The sequence below is a fragment of the Elgaria multicarinata genome, chromosome 9 (assembly GCF_023053635.1).
Source record: "Elgaria multicarinata webbii isolate HBS135686 ecotype San Diego chromosome 9, rElgMul1.1.pri, whole genome shotgun sequence".
NCBI classification, from domain to species: Eukaryota; Metazoa; Chordata; class Lepidosauria; order Squamata; family Anguidae; genus Elgaria; species Elgaria multicarinata.
Window position 1 is genome coordinate 40,983,269 of NC_086179.1, and position 14,538 is coordinate 40,997,806.

Sequence of the window (14,538 nt, forward strand, 5' to 3'; positions counted from 1 at the left end):
TTAGAGCCTTAACTCCATCCTTTATATAACAGAAAGAAGGGCTTTGTCCTACTGAAATAAACTCAAACACCTTTCTGAATGTCTAGACAGGAATGCCAGGCCCTTTCCCAAGGATATCTAGGCTTGGAATCAAAGCTGGACAGGCTTCTTGTTTTCTATTAAAAAACGTTTAATCAAAGAGATAAAGCTGGCATTTAGGTGAATCACAGCTGTATCCGTGCAAAAAATGCAACCAGAAAGATCAATAAAAAGAGCTAATGCACATGGCTCCAAGAAATTCAGGCTTGAAAAGGTATTTCCTTAAGGCCAAACTGGAATTGTCATGTCCTCGCCCGTAAAATCCGCCCCGCACACTCAGGTCCTCTGGGAAGAATCTACTTCAGCTAGCAAAAACCAGATTAACAACTGTTACCCAGAGGACCTTTTCTTCTGCTGCTCCCAGACTGTGGAATGGCCTGCCGGAGGAGATTCGTCAACTTGACAGTCTTTTAGAATTTAAAAAAGCAATAAGGACTGATCTATTCCGGCAGGCCTATCCAGTGAAATTTTAGAATGTTTTCAGGATGTTTTCAGGATATTTTAAAGATGTTTTAATCATGTATGGTATGCTTTTAATCAGTTTTTAATGTGTATTTTATATCATGTTTTTATACTGTGTTTTATACTTTGAATGGTTTTAATTTTTGTGAACTGCCCAGGGAGCTTTGGCTGTTGGGCGGTATAAAAATGCAATAAATAATAATTTATAAGGAGGGGGCATGAACCATGTTATTACATTTTCCTCCCGTTTGCAATTTGTGTAGATTTCTAAGTAGTTGTGCAGTAAAGTATTATAGTAATTTGCTCCACTAAGAATTGAATAACTTACCTGGGGCTTTTGCTCCAGATGTGAAGGATTTTGAGTAAAACAGTAGGAGAATATTGGCTCTCGAAGGCCAGCCTGGTGATCTGAGAGAACAAAAGAGAAGAAAATAAAGTCAGGGCAAAACAGCGGGAACATCTTAGTGCAGATGTTTACAACTGACGAACCATTCGCCAATCATAATTTGCTTCTGAAGGAACAACACCGCGTTTGTTGTGATGTCCGTAGCTCAAGAACACTGAGAGCTAAGCCAGGGACTTCCGCCTTCACTTATATCAGGCCAGGGGTGGGCAACATGAGACCCACCAGGGAGAGTTTTGCAGCCCCCATCGGATCCCCTGCCACACCACTGGATTCCCAGTGAGTCTGATGGGAAAGAAGGCACATAGGGATCACAGGGCATCTTTCCCAGCAGTAACGCGCTCCTGCTAAATGGTGCAATTCTGCTGGGAATGCAGCCATGTGGCTGCTTCCGGTTGTGGTGGCAGCTGCAGTGGGAAAGGGATGCAGCCACGCTCCACAGCTGCCCACTTCTGACTTACATCATGGAAAAAACTAATACTGATGAATGGACGCAAGAATGTTGCTATTAGGGGTTGCCCACAACCCATCAAGAAGTTGGGAATCTCCCATTGTTATATTTTGTCATAAAATTGTGTTTCATTTTGAAACAAACATTAACAAAATAAAGGCAAGAACATGCGTAATAATAAATCAAAGTTATTAAAATAACAAAGGAATTCAGTAATTATAATTCTAAGTTTATAATCAATATGCTTATGGAACAGCTAAAATAAAAAGGCCTAAGTATGAGCTCAATAACTAATGAAAGAATAAAAATAGAATTTAGACAGCCTCTAAAAGGAGCAAGTGTGTTATTTTGTGTGTATTAGTCAGAAAAAATATAGGTTAACTGTAGTTGGTTGGAATTTGATCAAAAGTCTGATGGCTTCAAAATAGGAAATAAATGGTATTTATAATATATTTTTTAAAGTTAGGATTCCCTGCTTGCTGCACTCGCTGAGTAAGTTTAGACAGTCACAGCCTCCAGATTTTATAAACCCACTGTTCTTTAACAGATCTAAAAAGGAGAAACATTCAATACTTGTATTTATTTTTCATAACCTTACGAGGTTTAATCATAAAGGGCAGTTTCCAACGCTGGCAGGCCACCAGCCCTCATCAGATTGTGCAAGTGGGAATGACCGCTAGTGCAATGAGAAGCCCACGCCTCCTACAACAACCCCAGAAACTAGCTCAAACTACCATTTCTGGATTGGGACAAGTCAGCGGCACTCCCTTCGACCTCCACTGACCCGACCTGTTTTGGAAATGCTAGTCTGAGCTAGTTTCCGGGTTTACTGTAGCAAGTTAATGGAGCAGCACATTTGGATACCACCCAGAGTTACTGCAGCATAGCTGGGTGAAAGCTTCCGTGATGTTAAGACTTTTGTGGCAGGATGGAGATTGTATCATGAACAGCAGAAGGTCCACCAGCCATGGTATTCATGCTGCCACACTACTGTGGCAAGCAGTATAATTTTCACCCAGCAAAGATGTGACAATTTTAGTTGTTTTAGGAATAGGTATAGTCCACCCAAAGAAAAGAAAATTCTATTGTTTTTACATTTCTCAACTGCGAACATGGGGTCACCTTTGCAGAGGTTATATATGAAAGGCACTAGATTCAACAAAATTGGTGTTGTATATCAAAGGTAAAAATTATTTACTGTATTTCTTCGATTGTTAGACGCCATCGATTATAAGACGCACACTATCAGTACCACCAACAGAAAAAAGGCTTTGATTCTAAGAAATAATAAACACACCCACGATTCTAAGATGCACCCCATTTTTAGAGATGTTTCTTTGGGGAAAAAAGTGTGTCTTAGAATCGAAGGAATACGGTAAGTTGTATTGGATTAAATTTAGATAATTCTGGGCCATAGCTTGAGTTGGTACTTAATAAAATCTGATGCTTTGTTCTCCTTTCTCCCAAATACCAGAGCCAGTCATTTGTAGAGTCTGAAGGAGATTAGACGATGCCAAGACACCTCCTAAAATGAGCAAATTGGCAACTTTACACTGCTCTTACCTGAGGCCATATCACTGCATGAAAAACTGCATCAATCTCTTCCACACTAAAGTTGTAACTTTCAAAGTCAGAGAAAAAATCAGCTATCAGTTTAAGTCCAAGCCGCCTCAAGTTTTTCAACGGGTTAATCAATTTGATTTGAATCTGGAAAACAAATCATGAAAATCCTGTGGGTTTCTTTCTTCCTTTTTTTAAGCAAAAGATTCACTGCATTTTTTAATTCATGTACTAGGCCTAACATTTTAATGGGTTAGATACTTAATGTGTCCTGCATGTCTGAACCTCCTCTCTGTCAAAGATACGCTAATAGTGCACGTGTTTGGGATGACATTTCTACGAAAGAGCTTTTACACATCACACCCACTCTATCTTTTGCCACCAAGCAGAAGGGTGTTTTTTTTAATATATATTTAAACAACCTCCTCACTGGGGAGACTGTAACATGTTAATCAACTCAATCCCTTAGCAGAGGTGGTTCCTAAAATAGTTATTAAATATTCCACAACAAATAGGAGTTTGAAGATGTGCTTGCATAGCACTGAAAGTAAATATAGTTCAACTGGAGATAAGAAGCCCACAAGATTCTACCTCAAATGAGAATTGCAAGAAATAGTAAGCCTGTAACTCCATTTATAACTATACAAAGTAGAAGTTTAACACAGGAGGGAATATCAGTCTCCAATAAATGACTAATGTGTTGAGAAAAGTTCCAAGTATTATATAAATAGGTTTCTCACAGTCCTTAATTGGCTTTTACCTTCTCACTAGATAATGAAGTGTTAAATTAAGTTTAACAAATCACAATATTTGTGAAGCCAACAGTTACTAAATTACAGCTTTTTGTCTAGAGTTACTGAATAACGTCATGTTCAGAAGTGATTACCATGGACACCAGTAACACAGCTGTCAAATAATTAATTTTCTCCCCCTCTAAATGTTTGCATGCCCATGAAGAGCAATAATTGCAGTCAGAACTTGCACTGCTACCTTTCTGGCATTGCTCTTTTTGCACCTAAGAGCTACATGCAGAAAGAGCAATGCCAGCAGTGAGGGACAGTGTGGTGTAATGATTAGAGTGGCTGATTATGACTGAGGAGACAACCTAAACTATTTGGAGGAAAGACTGGATAAAAATGTAATGTAGACGATGCCATTAAACTTGATTGCCAGGTAGTTTACCGTTGTACGGTATTAGAGCAACATACCAATCCTACATGAGAATCTTTACCAAGGGAAGATTTTAGCAGGGTAATAGAATCATAGAATAACAGAGTTGGAAGGGGCCTACAAGGGTATCGAGTCCAACCCCCTGCTCAATGTAGGAATCCACCCTAAAGCATCCCCGACAGATGCTTGTCCAGCTGCCTCTTGAAGGCCTCTAGTGTGGGAGAGCCCACCACCTCCCTGGGTCACTGGTTCCATTGTCGTACTGCTCTAACAGTCAGGTTAATGGCTAGGTTAATGCCATTATGGGAATTAAAAGCAAAGATTGTAAAAGCACTTTGGAAAGATAAAGGGTCGTAAATTAATTACAACAATGATAAAACCTATTGACATTATTAGTATGTTTGTTAGTTTATCCAATTTTTTTTACCACATTTCAGAAATTTTGCAAAAAGTAAAGAGAAACTCTCCCCTCCCCCCACAACAACTCATCTTAGAAATGAAACGACAAGAAAATTCTAAATAATCTGTGTTTTAAGTTGAGGAACTGGGCTGCAATGCTTCATTTTTAAAAACTAATTTTAGAAATAAATAATTTAAATGGACAACATTAATACATAAATTAAAGCCTAAAGTAGTACTCTAATTTTAAATACACATTCATCCTTATTATTTTAATTGAAACATGGTTAGTTAGAAAGCAAATCAGCATTTTATTTAATTAACACTTTAAGGACTTTTATTTCTTATGACAGTATAGTGATCTTTATTTATGGCTGTTTACATTACTTTACAACAGTTGTTAAAAAAAATCATGATTTGTTATCTGAGCCACTAAGAAGGGGAATGCATATGCAGAAGACACTTCTGACCTTTTCTCTTTGCTGAAGAATGTGGGATACTGTTGCCATCATGCAGAGTAAAATCTGTAAAATCTCAGGTAGGTATTGAGTGATCAGATGTCCCATGTTTTTCAATACAACTTCCAAGCTGTTGAAAAGGCTATGCTGGCGGCCTAGAGGCAGGACTCGGGATAAGTCCAGTTCTTCCATTGCTTGGAGCACTGCAGAGTGGCAATGTCCTTCAAAAAAAGGAGGGAGTGGAGAGAAGACAACAAAGGCTGGGTTCACACATAACACTAACCCATGATATGGGTTGTTGAACTCTGGGTTGTCGCGATATATGAACCCAGCCCCACTAACAAACCATGGTTTGTTAACTACGAACAAACCAGAAAGAGAACCCATGGTTTGTTGTTGGGTTGTGAACTCTAACCTGTTCACATGTAGTAACCAATAGCTAGCCATGGCCACACCAGAGCAAATAAGCACACTGCCACCCACAAGCTCATCACTTCTGTTTTGCTGAACAACCCAGGAACATCCTGTTCCTGGGTTGTTCTTGTGACGTGCAAACCTGGCATTCCTTAGCTGTTATTGTGACCTGCAAACCTGGCATTCTGGGTTGTTTAGAGGTAACCCAGGCATCTGATTCACAGGTCACACAAACAACCTAGAAACTGGGCATTCTTGGGTTGTTTACCAAAGTAGAAGTGGACGAGCAGGCAGGAGGCAGCATACTTGTTTGATCACAAACAACCCATGGGCTGTTTGATCCTGTGAACCAGGTCTCTGGGTTGTTTAAATCAGTGGTCTCCAACCTTTTTAGCACCAGGGACCGGTTTCGTGGAAGACAATTTTTCCACGGACCGGGGGTGGTGGTGTTTGAGGGGTTAGGGAGGCACCAAGGTGTGGGCCACAGCCACCCTCCCTCCCTCCTCCTCCTCCTCCCACCAAGCTTCAGCCCAAGGGGCAACCTGCTCCACGTCCGGAGTGCTGACGGCGCCATGTGCCTCCAGCCCATCCATGTGCAAGGCCTGCTCCTGCCTGCAGGCGGCGGCCAGGGTCGCGCCCGCCCGGTCCCCGAGAGGGAGGAGCGGAGCTGTGGCAGCCTCCCCACCCCCGCCGCTGCACCCGGAAGCCACTCTCCCACAGCGGCTCTGAGAGATGCTGGAGTGGGGCAGGCAGGCAGGCATCGCTTTGCTTCGGTGGGTGCCCAGCTGAAGTGAAGCCAGGACACTGGCGCGGGTGGGTGGCTTCAGAATGGCGTGCCCGGAAGTCACTCTCCCAGAGCGGCTTCTGGCCGGGTGCGCTGTTCCGAAGCTACCCCACCCCACCCCAGCGTCCTAGCTTCGCTCCGGCTGGGAAGACAAGATGGCACCCCGGGCCCAGGTACGCTGGGGTGGGTGTGGGTGGAAGCAGCTCACCTGTGCGGCCCGGTTCCTAACAGGCCATGAACCGGTCCCGGTCCGCAGACCAGGGGTTGGGGACCCCTGGTTTAAATCATGGGTATGGTTTAAATGAGTACGTCTTGGTATTATTTGATATTGGGTAGCTGTAATTCTAGATGAAAGCTTCACTCCTTAAACATAAAAATCAGCAAATTAACTATGCTTGTACTTTAGCTACTATCCTATGTTTCATTTTAGGAACCAAATTTTAAGAAAACTATACAAAGACTTGGGGAAAGCAGCAAAGGCAGCAAACGGTTTAGAATGCAGAACATTCGCTTAGAAGAAAACAACACTAAGGCTGCAATCCTATGCGCACTTACATGGGAGTAAGCACCCACTGAACACAAGGGGGCTTTCGCTGCAATCCTTCACATGCTTATTTGGAAGTAAGTGGAGATCTAGGAGGAGGTTTTATATTTTCACAGGGCCCACAAAGAAGATGAAGAGCCGCTGTTCTGTGCTGCCACTTCGTACTAAGCAAGGGCCATAGTGATAGAAAACAGGCTTTAACCCTTATCTCCAGCTAAATAGGATCTTGGGTAGTAGCGCTGGCAAAACCAAAGACAGCAGAAAATACTGGGCTAGATGGACCACAGGTCCAACTCAGTACAAGACAGCCTTATATGTGCAAAAGGATGGCAAAGTATAGATCAAAACATACTGAAGAACCAATCCAAATTGGGAGTGCCAAAATCAGTTGCCTAAGGAAGGCTGAGAAACTATCTGCCATGTTTCCCCATAACTTGCCAATCAAAATCAACAACCTCTCTCTCCTTAAGATTTCAAACTAACTCTCAACGCTGCTTCATTGCTATTGGTGCACATGGCGCTGAGGGGCGTGCACTTACATTAAAAGAAGTCAGGCCTGCCACAAAACGTTGCAGCGCATAGTCATTTCTGAGCAGCCAGCCAGCAATGCCCTCCTTCAAGGTGTAAGGTGTAAGAGCACAAGCAGGCAATTCTACTCAACACTCCCTGACCACATCCCAGTTTTCCAGTTCTCTTTTCCAACAGTCACTCAACATTTTGGGGAGGAGGAGTTGCCCCTTCACTTTTTTTTTTTTAATATATAGTTCTACAAACTTCCCTCTCGTTTTCTGGCTCCGTTTTGCCCCACTTACTACCCAAGTTCACTATTCAGATGCTAAGTTCTTGCCATTCAAAGCCTACCATTACTGAAGTGTTTCACAGGCTCAAAAAGCAGATCCAGGAACATTCTTATCTCTTCAGGCAGTGAGCCAGCGAGGAATCTCAAAACAATAGCCATACGGGTCCCCGCAGCAGACTTTCCCTGCGTTTTGCTTCCAGTTTTGTTTCGCATCCGACCATACAGAATCCTTCCAACACCAAAAAGAAATTACATTCGCTTTTCAAAATCTACCAGCCTGAATAAAGAAGGCCTGTTGGGCTTGTTGACTTGTGTTAGGGCGCAATCCTATTGGGAGGGCTGTAAGCCTCCGAACCCAGAGGTTTACAGCCATCTTATGCAGAGCAGGAGGAGCAGCAAGCTTCGCCTCTGTGCTCCTTCTGCTCTATATGTTGGCTAGATTGGCTTTTCCACCCAATTAGTTGGGGAAGGAGGCTGGAGAGGCCTGGGGACACATTGTAAACTGGTCTCCCCGCTCCCCTCCCCTTGGTATACCCCCTTCCCCTCGTCTCTGAGGTCACCTTTGCAACCTTGGAGAGGCAGCTGACGCGGTTCTCTCCACACTGGCTGTGACGGGGAGAGGGCAGGGAGCTCAGATTCCTGGCTCAGAGGTTAGAGTGCTGCCTCCAATCTTGGATCCAGGAATCCAAATATTCTATGGTCCCCCAAACTCTGCTGCCTAGGAGTCATAGGAGTGCTCCCTTAAGAACTGTACAGGCTTAGCAGACTCTTCCAAATTACAACTAACTGCAATCATAACTTCATGACCAAAAGGAAAGCCACCACAAAATACTTCACATCTAGAATCTACGTTTTCTTTCAGCCCCACCCCCCAATTTCATTTTCATTTCACCCTTATTCCAATGAGCTCAAGTGTAGTATACACAGTTCCTCTGCACATTTTATCCTCACAACAATCCTGGAAAGAAAGGTGGCTAAGAGCCAGTGTGGTGTAGAGGCTAAAGTGTTGGACTGGGGGTCGGGAGATCCGGGTTCTACTCCCCACTCGGCCACGGAGGCTCACTGGGAGACTTTGGGCCTGTCACAGACTCTCAGCCCAACCTACCTCACAGGGTTGTTGTTGTGAGGGTAAAATGCAATGGAGGAGGAGGATTATGTAAATGCAATAAAATAAAATAATTAAGAGATTGTGAGCAATAGAACGTCCCCAGTGAGCTTCATGGCTGAGTGGGTTTCACTCTAACCACTATACCACAATCACAGTGGCTCTCTACCAAGGGCAACCAACAAGACCTTTACAGGGAAAGTTTACTAGAAATATAGCCAGGTTTCATAATAGCATGGAAGAAGAACAGTGAATGAAGAGCCAACTTTTGTTAACTTCTAGAAGATGCAGCTTTGCATGAAAACATAAACTGGGTTAAGTATCACACACCTATTATTTGGAAAGGCAGTATATTCTCAGTAAAATCTGGGCAGTGGATCCATAAATCACATCATCTTTTGGAAACAGATGCCTGCATTTTCATATTAAGAACGTAAGAGCCATGCTGGATCAGACCAAGGGTCTAGGTAGTCCAGCACTCTGTTTACAGTGGCCAACCAACTGACCAGGAATCCACGAAGAGGACACAAGTGCAACAGCACCCTCCTGCCCATATTCCCCAACAACTGGTATACATGGAGTTCATATTAAATACTTAATTTCTAAGTGACTGTTTGGAAATGTTTCACCTCATTACAACAGGAACAAGTGCTGGTCGGTGGAGTGCTTTAACAACAGTGTTTTCTTCAGAAATGCTGAAATGGACTATTTCTTCCTTAAAGCTCTTGTCCTCCAATAGCCGTTGTAAGTTCTCTCTGTAAGCATGCAACATTAAATAATGCGCCGTTAAGAAAAAAGATCTTCTACACAATGTATTAGCAGACAAGGTCACTGATCCTGAAAACAAACCAGGTTTATGTATCACAAAAAAGAGGGTGCATGTCAAATAACACACAAGTGAACACACTCACACACCTTCATTTGTTCCGTCCATGCAACGTTTTTCCCATATGCAAAACAAACACCGCTGATGCAAAACGAACAGTCAAATCTTGACTCAAAATTTCTCACCTGTATGGCAGTAAGTGTGGATCCTTATAAGTCATGATACAGTCAAGAGCTACTTTCTGCACATTCTGGTCTTGATGCGTCAGCAGCTGTTTACACGAAACAGAAGTCACAAGAGAGTCCAGATGTAAGACTTTGTCTTACGTTAACTTAGCGAATCACTTTCAATACATTAGGACAATTAACATTCTCTTCTTACTGAAGAGAAGCCATGGAATACAACATGTTACAGCCCATTCTAAGGATTGCACATTAAATTCATGGTCCTTAAGACAGGAACCTCTGAGAATTTTCCTCACCCTTCTCAGTTAGTGTAATCTAAGCTTTTATACAGACCTTGGACCACTTCTCTTATGTCACTGACACTGGGCTCAGGATTGCAGTCTAAGTTAGTCTGTCTGCTGTTTACCTGTTGTTTTATTCTTTGGGCAGACTTACGATCCATGGTGGGAGGGGTGGGGGGGAAATAGGAATAGACCACAGGATACCTGTGTACCAGAATCAGGGGTGCAGTTATGCAGTAGAGGCTGGTGGCTCCCATGTCAATGGGACAGTGAATCTGCTTTGGATTTCAGTCAGAACCAGTCAGAATTCTAAAGGAGCTTCACACCTTTGATGCGGCGATAGCTCAATGTGATAGAGCACATTCTTTGCAAGCAGGAGGTCCCAGGTTCAATCCCCACCTTCTCCAGGTAGGGCGAGAAAAAAATCCCGCCTAAAACCCTGGAGAGTCACTGCTGCCAGTCAGTGTCGACAATGCTGGGCTAGATGGACCAATGGCTCGACTCAGTATAAGGCATCTTCCTATGTTCCCCCCCTTTATTGCCCCAGAGGCTTTTACGTCCCTCCCTCAGATCCCTCAATATGACAACAAGTCTAAGTGGGCCCAACAGAACTTGGGCACAGGATAGAAGTGAGCAGAGTTGCTATGGTTGTTTTGACCAATTATATTTGAACTTGGGCACAGGATAGAAGCGAGCAGAGTTGCTATGGTTGTTTTGACCAATTATACTTGGAGATGTTATCACCACCGCAATAAAAATTCAAGAACTTGTCCCTTAGACAAATGGTAACAGGACTAATCCTTAAGATAGGATAAGGATCATTATTCCAATTGTCCTACAAAATCAACTCTGCCTAAAAAGACTATTGTTCTGTTTTAAGAAACTCATTTATTCAGAACACATCAGTCACTTCAGAACCAGGCATTGGTGAAGGTTAATCAGCCATTATTTCCATAACACAACATTGGCTAACTGCTTCAAAAGACAACATATATCCTCTGCATATACAAACATGCTAAAGGGATAAATACCATCAGCTCTACCGAGTCATTCCCAAAGTCCTTGCAAGACAACAGACACCCACACATTATGAACAAAATTAAAAATAGTGAGAAATAGTGAGACATTTCACCTGAGTGTATATTTCATTTAACTTTGGTTCTAAATACAATGCACGTGGATTTGAAAACCGGGCGAATACTTCCAAGTGGGCAATGAGCTGTCTGAAAAACAAAATGAAATATAAAAGCTATCCATGGAAAATGTCACTTTTGGAACTAGTTATTCATGAGGTGGTGACTTTGGGTGGCAAAATGAATTTCCAGTCCACAGACTATTCTATGTAAAATACCGCAGCCCTTCAGGAATACTGGAGTTGGCCATCAGGGAATTAAACCAACCTCCTGGTATAAAGCCAGTGCACAATCTGTTTTCACTAGCAAATAAAGATTTCATTCTCTAAATCCGGGGGGGGGGGGAGTGGTAAATATATCACATTTCACTTCAGAACAAGCTAAATTTGACCTCTTTATCATTACAGAGTGGTTTGCTGCCAATTTTCAGTGGCAAACCAGGGTTGCTGTTTTGTCGCTACTAAGAAATTCGGTGGTGCAGCAGTGAGTGTGGTCAAAAATGTCTGCCAGACGTCACAAGATTGCCCTCATCCCTGTTCTAAATTAAACAGTAGCAGTATGACTAACTGATAAATGGCAACACCAGGTCAACAAGAAACCCTTCATTAAAGAATTAATGTTTATTTTAAAAATTCCATTGAGGAACACAAATATTTTGAGGCTGGAGCTTTGTCAAAGTCAAGAACTGCTTTGCATTTACAGATGGGCCTTTCTGAATCTTGGCCTATGATTCTTATCTAAAAAAATGCCTATTTTTAACACTACTGCAGTAACAACCATAATTTGCCACCTTTTCCACCAATGGACGAATTGTGCTCTTTGATTCTTAGTAAGTGATTGAAGTGTTGCCCTACTGCATCTTCTGAGTGACATAAAGGCAGAAATAGAGAGACACATTTTTTAAAAAAAAACACATCCAGGATATCATGGAGGAATAAGAATTACAAACCAAAGTGAACTTTCCCAATATTTGCAAAACACCTATTTTACCTTCCCTAAAATTAAGCAAAATTTACCTCGCTGCGGCTCTTCTCGTCTTCTTTTTTGGCATCTCCTCAGTCATTGGCTCTTCAGAAGTCTGTTTTTCTGCCTCCTCGTCATCCTTCTTATCGTCATTCATGGTAGGTGGATTTATTTCCTCAGTGAGACTTTCTTTGACACCATGACCACTGCTTTTCTTTCTGACATCTTGCACTGGAGCTACGAGGGAATCTGCAGGATGATATTCATTGCTGTTAAAAAATAAAAGGGGAGATGAGCTATAAGTACTGTAGCCTGTTTCTAGCTGGCCTTCCTGCCTGGTGCCTCTCCTTTTTCACCTCAGTCAAATGCCTCAGCAAAAGACACTCTCCCATGTTACTGTGAGTACCGTACCCCCTCTCCCTCTCCTTTGGTCTTTACACTGGCGCCCTGTTATTCTATGCACCAATCTCAAGCTCCTACTCTTTAAATTTATGCTCTCTACATTGAACTTCAGCCCCCTTTATTGTCCTTCTCCCATCAACTCATGCAAGTTTTAGAACCCTTTCTTTGGCCTTGTTATTCCATTCTTTTGTGTCTTTTATCATGCTGCCCCCTTAGACAAGGCAAGAGCTCTCATGAGGCAGGGTAACTACCCTGCAATTCACTAGGCGGCAGAGTGGTGAATTGCTTCTGGCTGCCCCATGGAACTACAACAGGGGCTCCAAAGAGCCCCACCACTGTGGCAAATGCTAGTCGCGGTGGGAGAGCAGCCAGTGGGGCTCTCCAGCACAGCCACCCACCTTCTGGCTTGCCCTCAGAATTCCCTCAGAGTGAGCCTGTGGGCAGGCAGGCAAACTCTCTGAAGAGCCACTTAAGTGGCCGGCGTAGTTCTCCAGACAGACAGGCCCAAATGCCTTGCTCTGAGAGGGTCCTTCCTGAGAGGCAGGCATTGTGGGAGAGATCGTCTGGACAGGGGCAGGCAGAGGGGGGAGGAGAAAAGGTTGGGAGACCTGGCAGGGGCTGGAAGATGCAGCAAGTGGTGTGAGATGTGGCAGAGGCAGGTGTGAGCTCTTCTGCCTTAGGCAGCAGGAGAATTATTCCTGGAACAACTTAAGAACATAAGAAGTGCCATGCTGGATCAGACCAAACGTCCATCTACTCCAGCACTCTGTTCACACAGTGGCCAACCAGCCATCGGCCAGGGACCAACAAGGCAGGATATGGTGCAGCAGCACCCTCCCACCCATGCTCCCCAGCTACTGGTGCACACAGGCTCACTGCCTCGAATACTGGAGATAGCACACAACCATCAGGGCTAGTATCCAGCGACCAACCATTGCTTCAACACATTTCATCTCACAGCAACCATGTTCAGGAGATGACTAGGGCCAGCGTTATTTATCCCTTATTTTTTAGAATCACCAGTTCTGTGCGCACACACACACACACACACACACACACAAAATAAACTCTCACGTTGTCTTAAAAAGTAACCAAGTACGTTCAGTAGTACTCACAAATTACACTCATCTCTCCCTCTCTCGCCTTGGGTGAAAATTCTTACTTACTTAATAAACCTTAAGAGAAGTGGAGAAAGTTCTCTTGATCTGGGCTCCACTCTGTCTGGAAATTTTGACATTGCCTTCCAAAGCAGAAGCCTAAAATTTGCATGATCCATCCTCTCACTGCAGCATGTCTGACATTTCAGCTGCTCAAAATACAAAGTTCTGACATCTCCTACATGGACTTCCTCTGTTTCCACATCTATAAAGCCCACTTGCGCTTCTTCCAGGTCATTATGTATCTCTCTTTCTGTGGGAAAACCAACAAACAAAAGCATGGCTTTTATTTTACAAGAACTTATAAGAACTCTTTGGTAGCTCCTGATTATTAGTACAGTCATAGATATCAAAACCTATTTATTCTTCTGACTATAACACAGCTAACCAAATATGCCTGAAAAGCCAGAACTTACAGCTCCACTTTAGCAAAACATTTCTATAGGAGAATACGCAAAGCTAGAGGGAGAAAAATGTCCAGGGGAAAGTTCCAGCAAAGTGATATGGTGACACTTAGCACAAAGGGTAGCTACAGGTAAGAAAATGAGAGGATGTGCAATCATCAAACAAACAACACACACAAAAAGCAAAAGGTGCACGGCAGGAGGCTCAAAGATGCCAATACCTAAGGTCAGGCTGCCTGGATTTCTGCATTAAAGACTTCCAAATCTGCTGCCACAAAATCTAGATTCTGAAATCAGAATACAATCTGTGCAAACCAAGCAGATCTGTTCACATACAGAATTGTTTGAAGGGAAATCGGGGGTGGAGTAGAAGAAGTTGATCCATGTGTTGGGGAAGGAAGCTGCAATCTATGTGTTTGAATAAGGGGAAATGGGGAGGTTTTAGAGGGAAACAGGGGCCCAATTCAGATGAAGCGTTACACGACATAGAGAGTTCATGTGATGGTGGGGAAGAGATTGCATGCCACTCATGAAGCCCACTGGATATCTGTAAGAGGGCA

At 43.2% G+C, this 14,538-nt stretch overlaps 1 protein-coding gene across 1 annotated transcript in view; it reads right to left on the reverse strand.

The window, feature by feature from the left end:
* Window positions 1–14,538, reverse strand: part of UTP20 (UTP20 small subunit processome component) — an 84,905-nt gene that overhangs the window by 36,305 nt on the left and 34,062 nt on the right. Inside the window, exons 21-29 of the mRNA XM_063133697.1 lie at window positions 13,584–13,827; window positions 12,069–12,284; window positions 11,052–11,142; window positions 9,639–9,724; window positions 9,257–9,382; window positions 7,585–7,751; window positions 4,994–5,202; window positions 2,958–3,101; window positions 869–948 (exon numbers count right to left, since the gene is read on the reverse strand). Coding sequence (XP_062989767.1) covers window positions 869–948; window positions 2,958–3,101; window positions 4,994–5,202; window positions 7,585–7,751; window positions 9,257–9,382; window positions 9,639–9,724; window positions 11,052–11,142; window positions 12,069–12,284; window positions 13,584–13,827 — 1,363 coding nt within the window. The remainder of the gene's footprint in view (window positions 1–868; window positions 949–2,957; window positions 3,102–4,993; window positions 5,203–7,584; window positions 7,752–9,256; window positions 9,383–9,638; window positions 9,725–11,051; window positions 11,143–12,068; window positions 12,285–13,583; window positions 13,828–14,538) is intronic.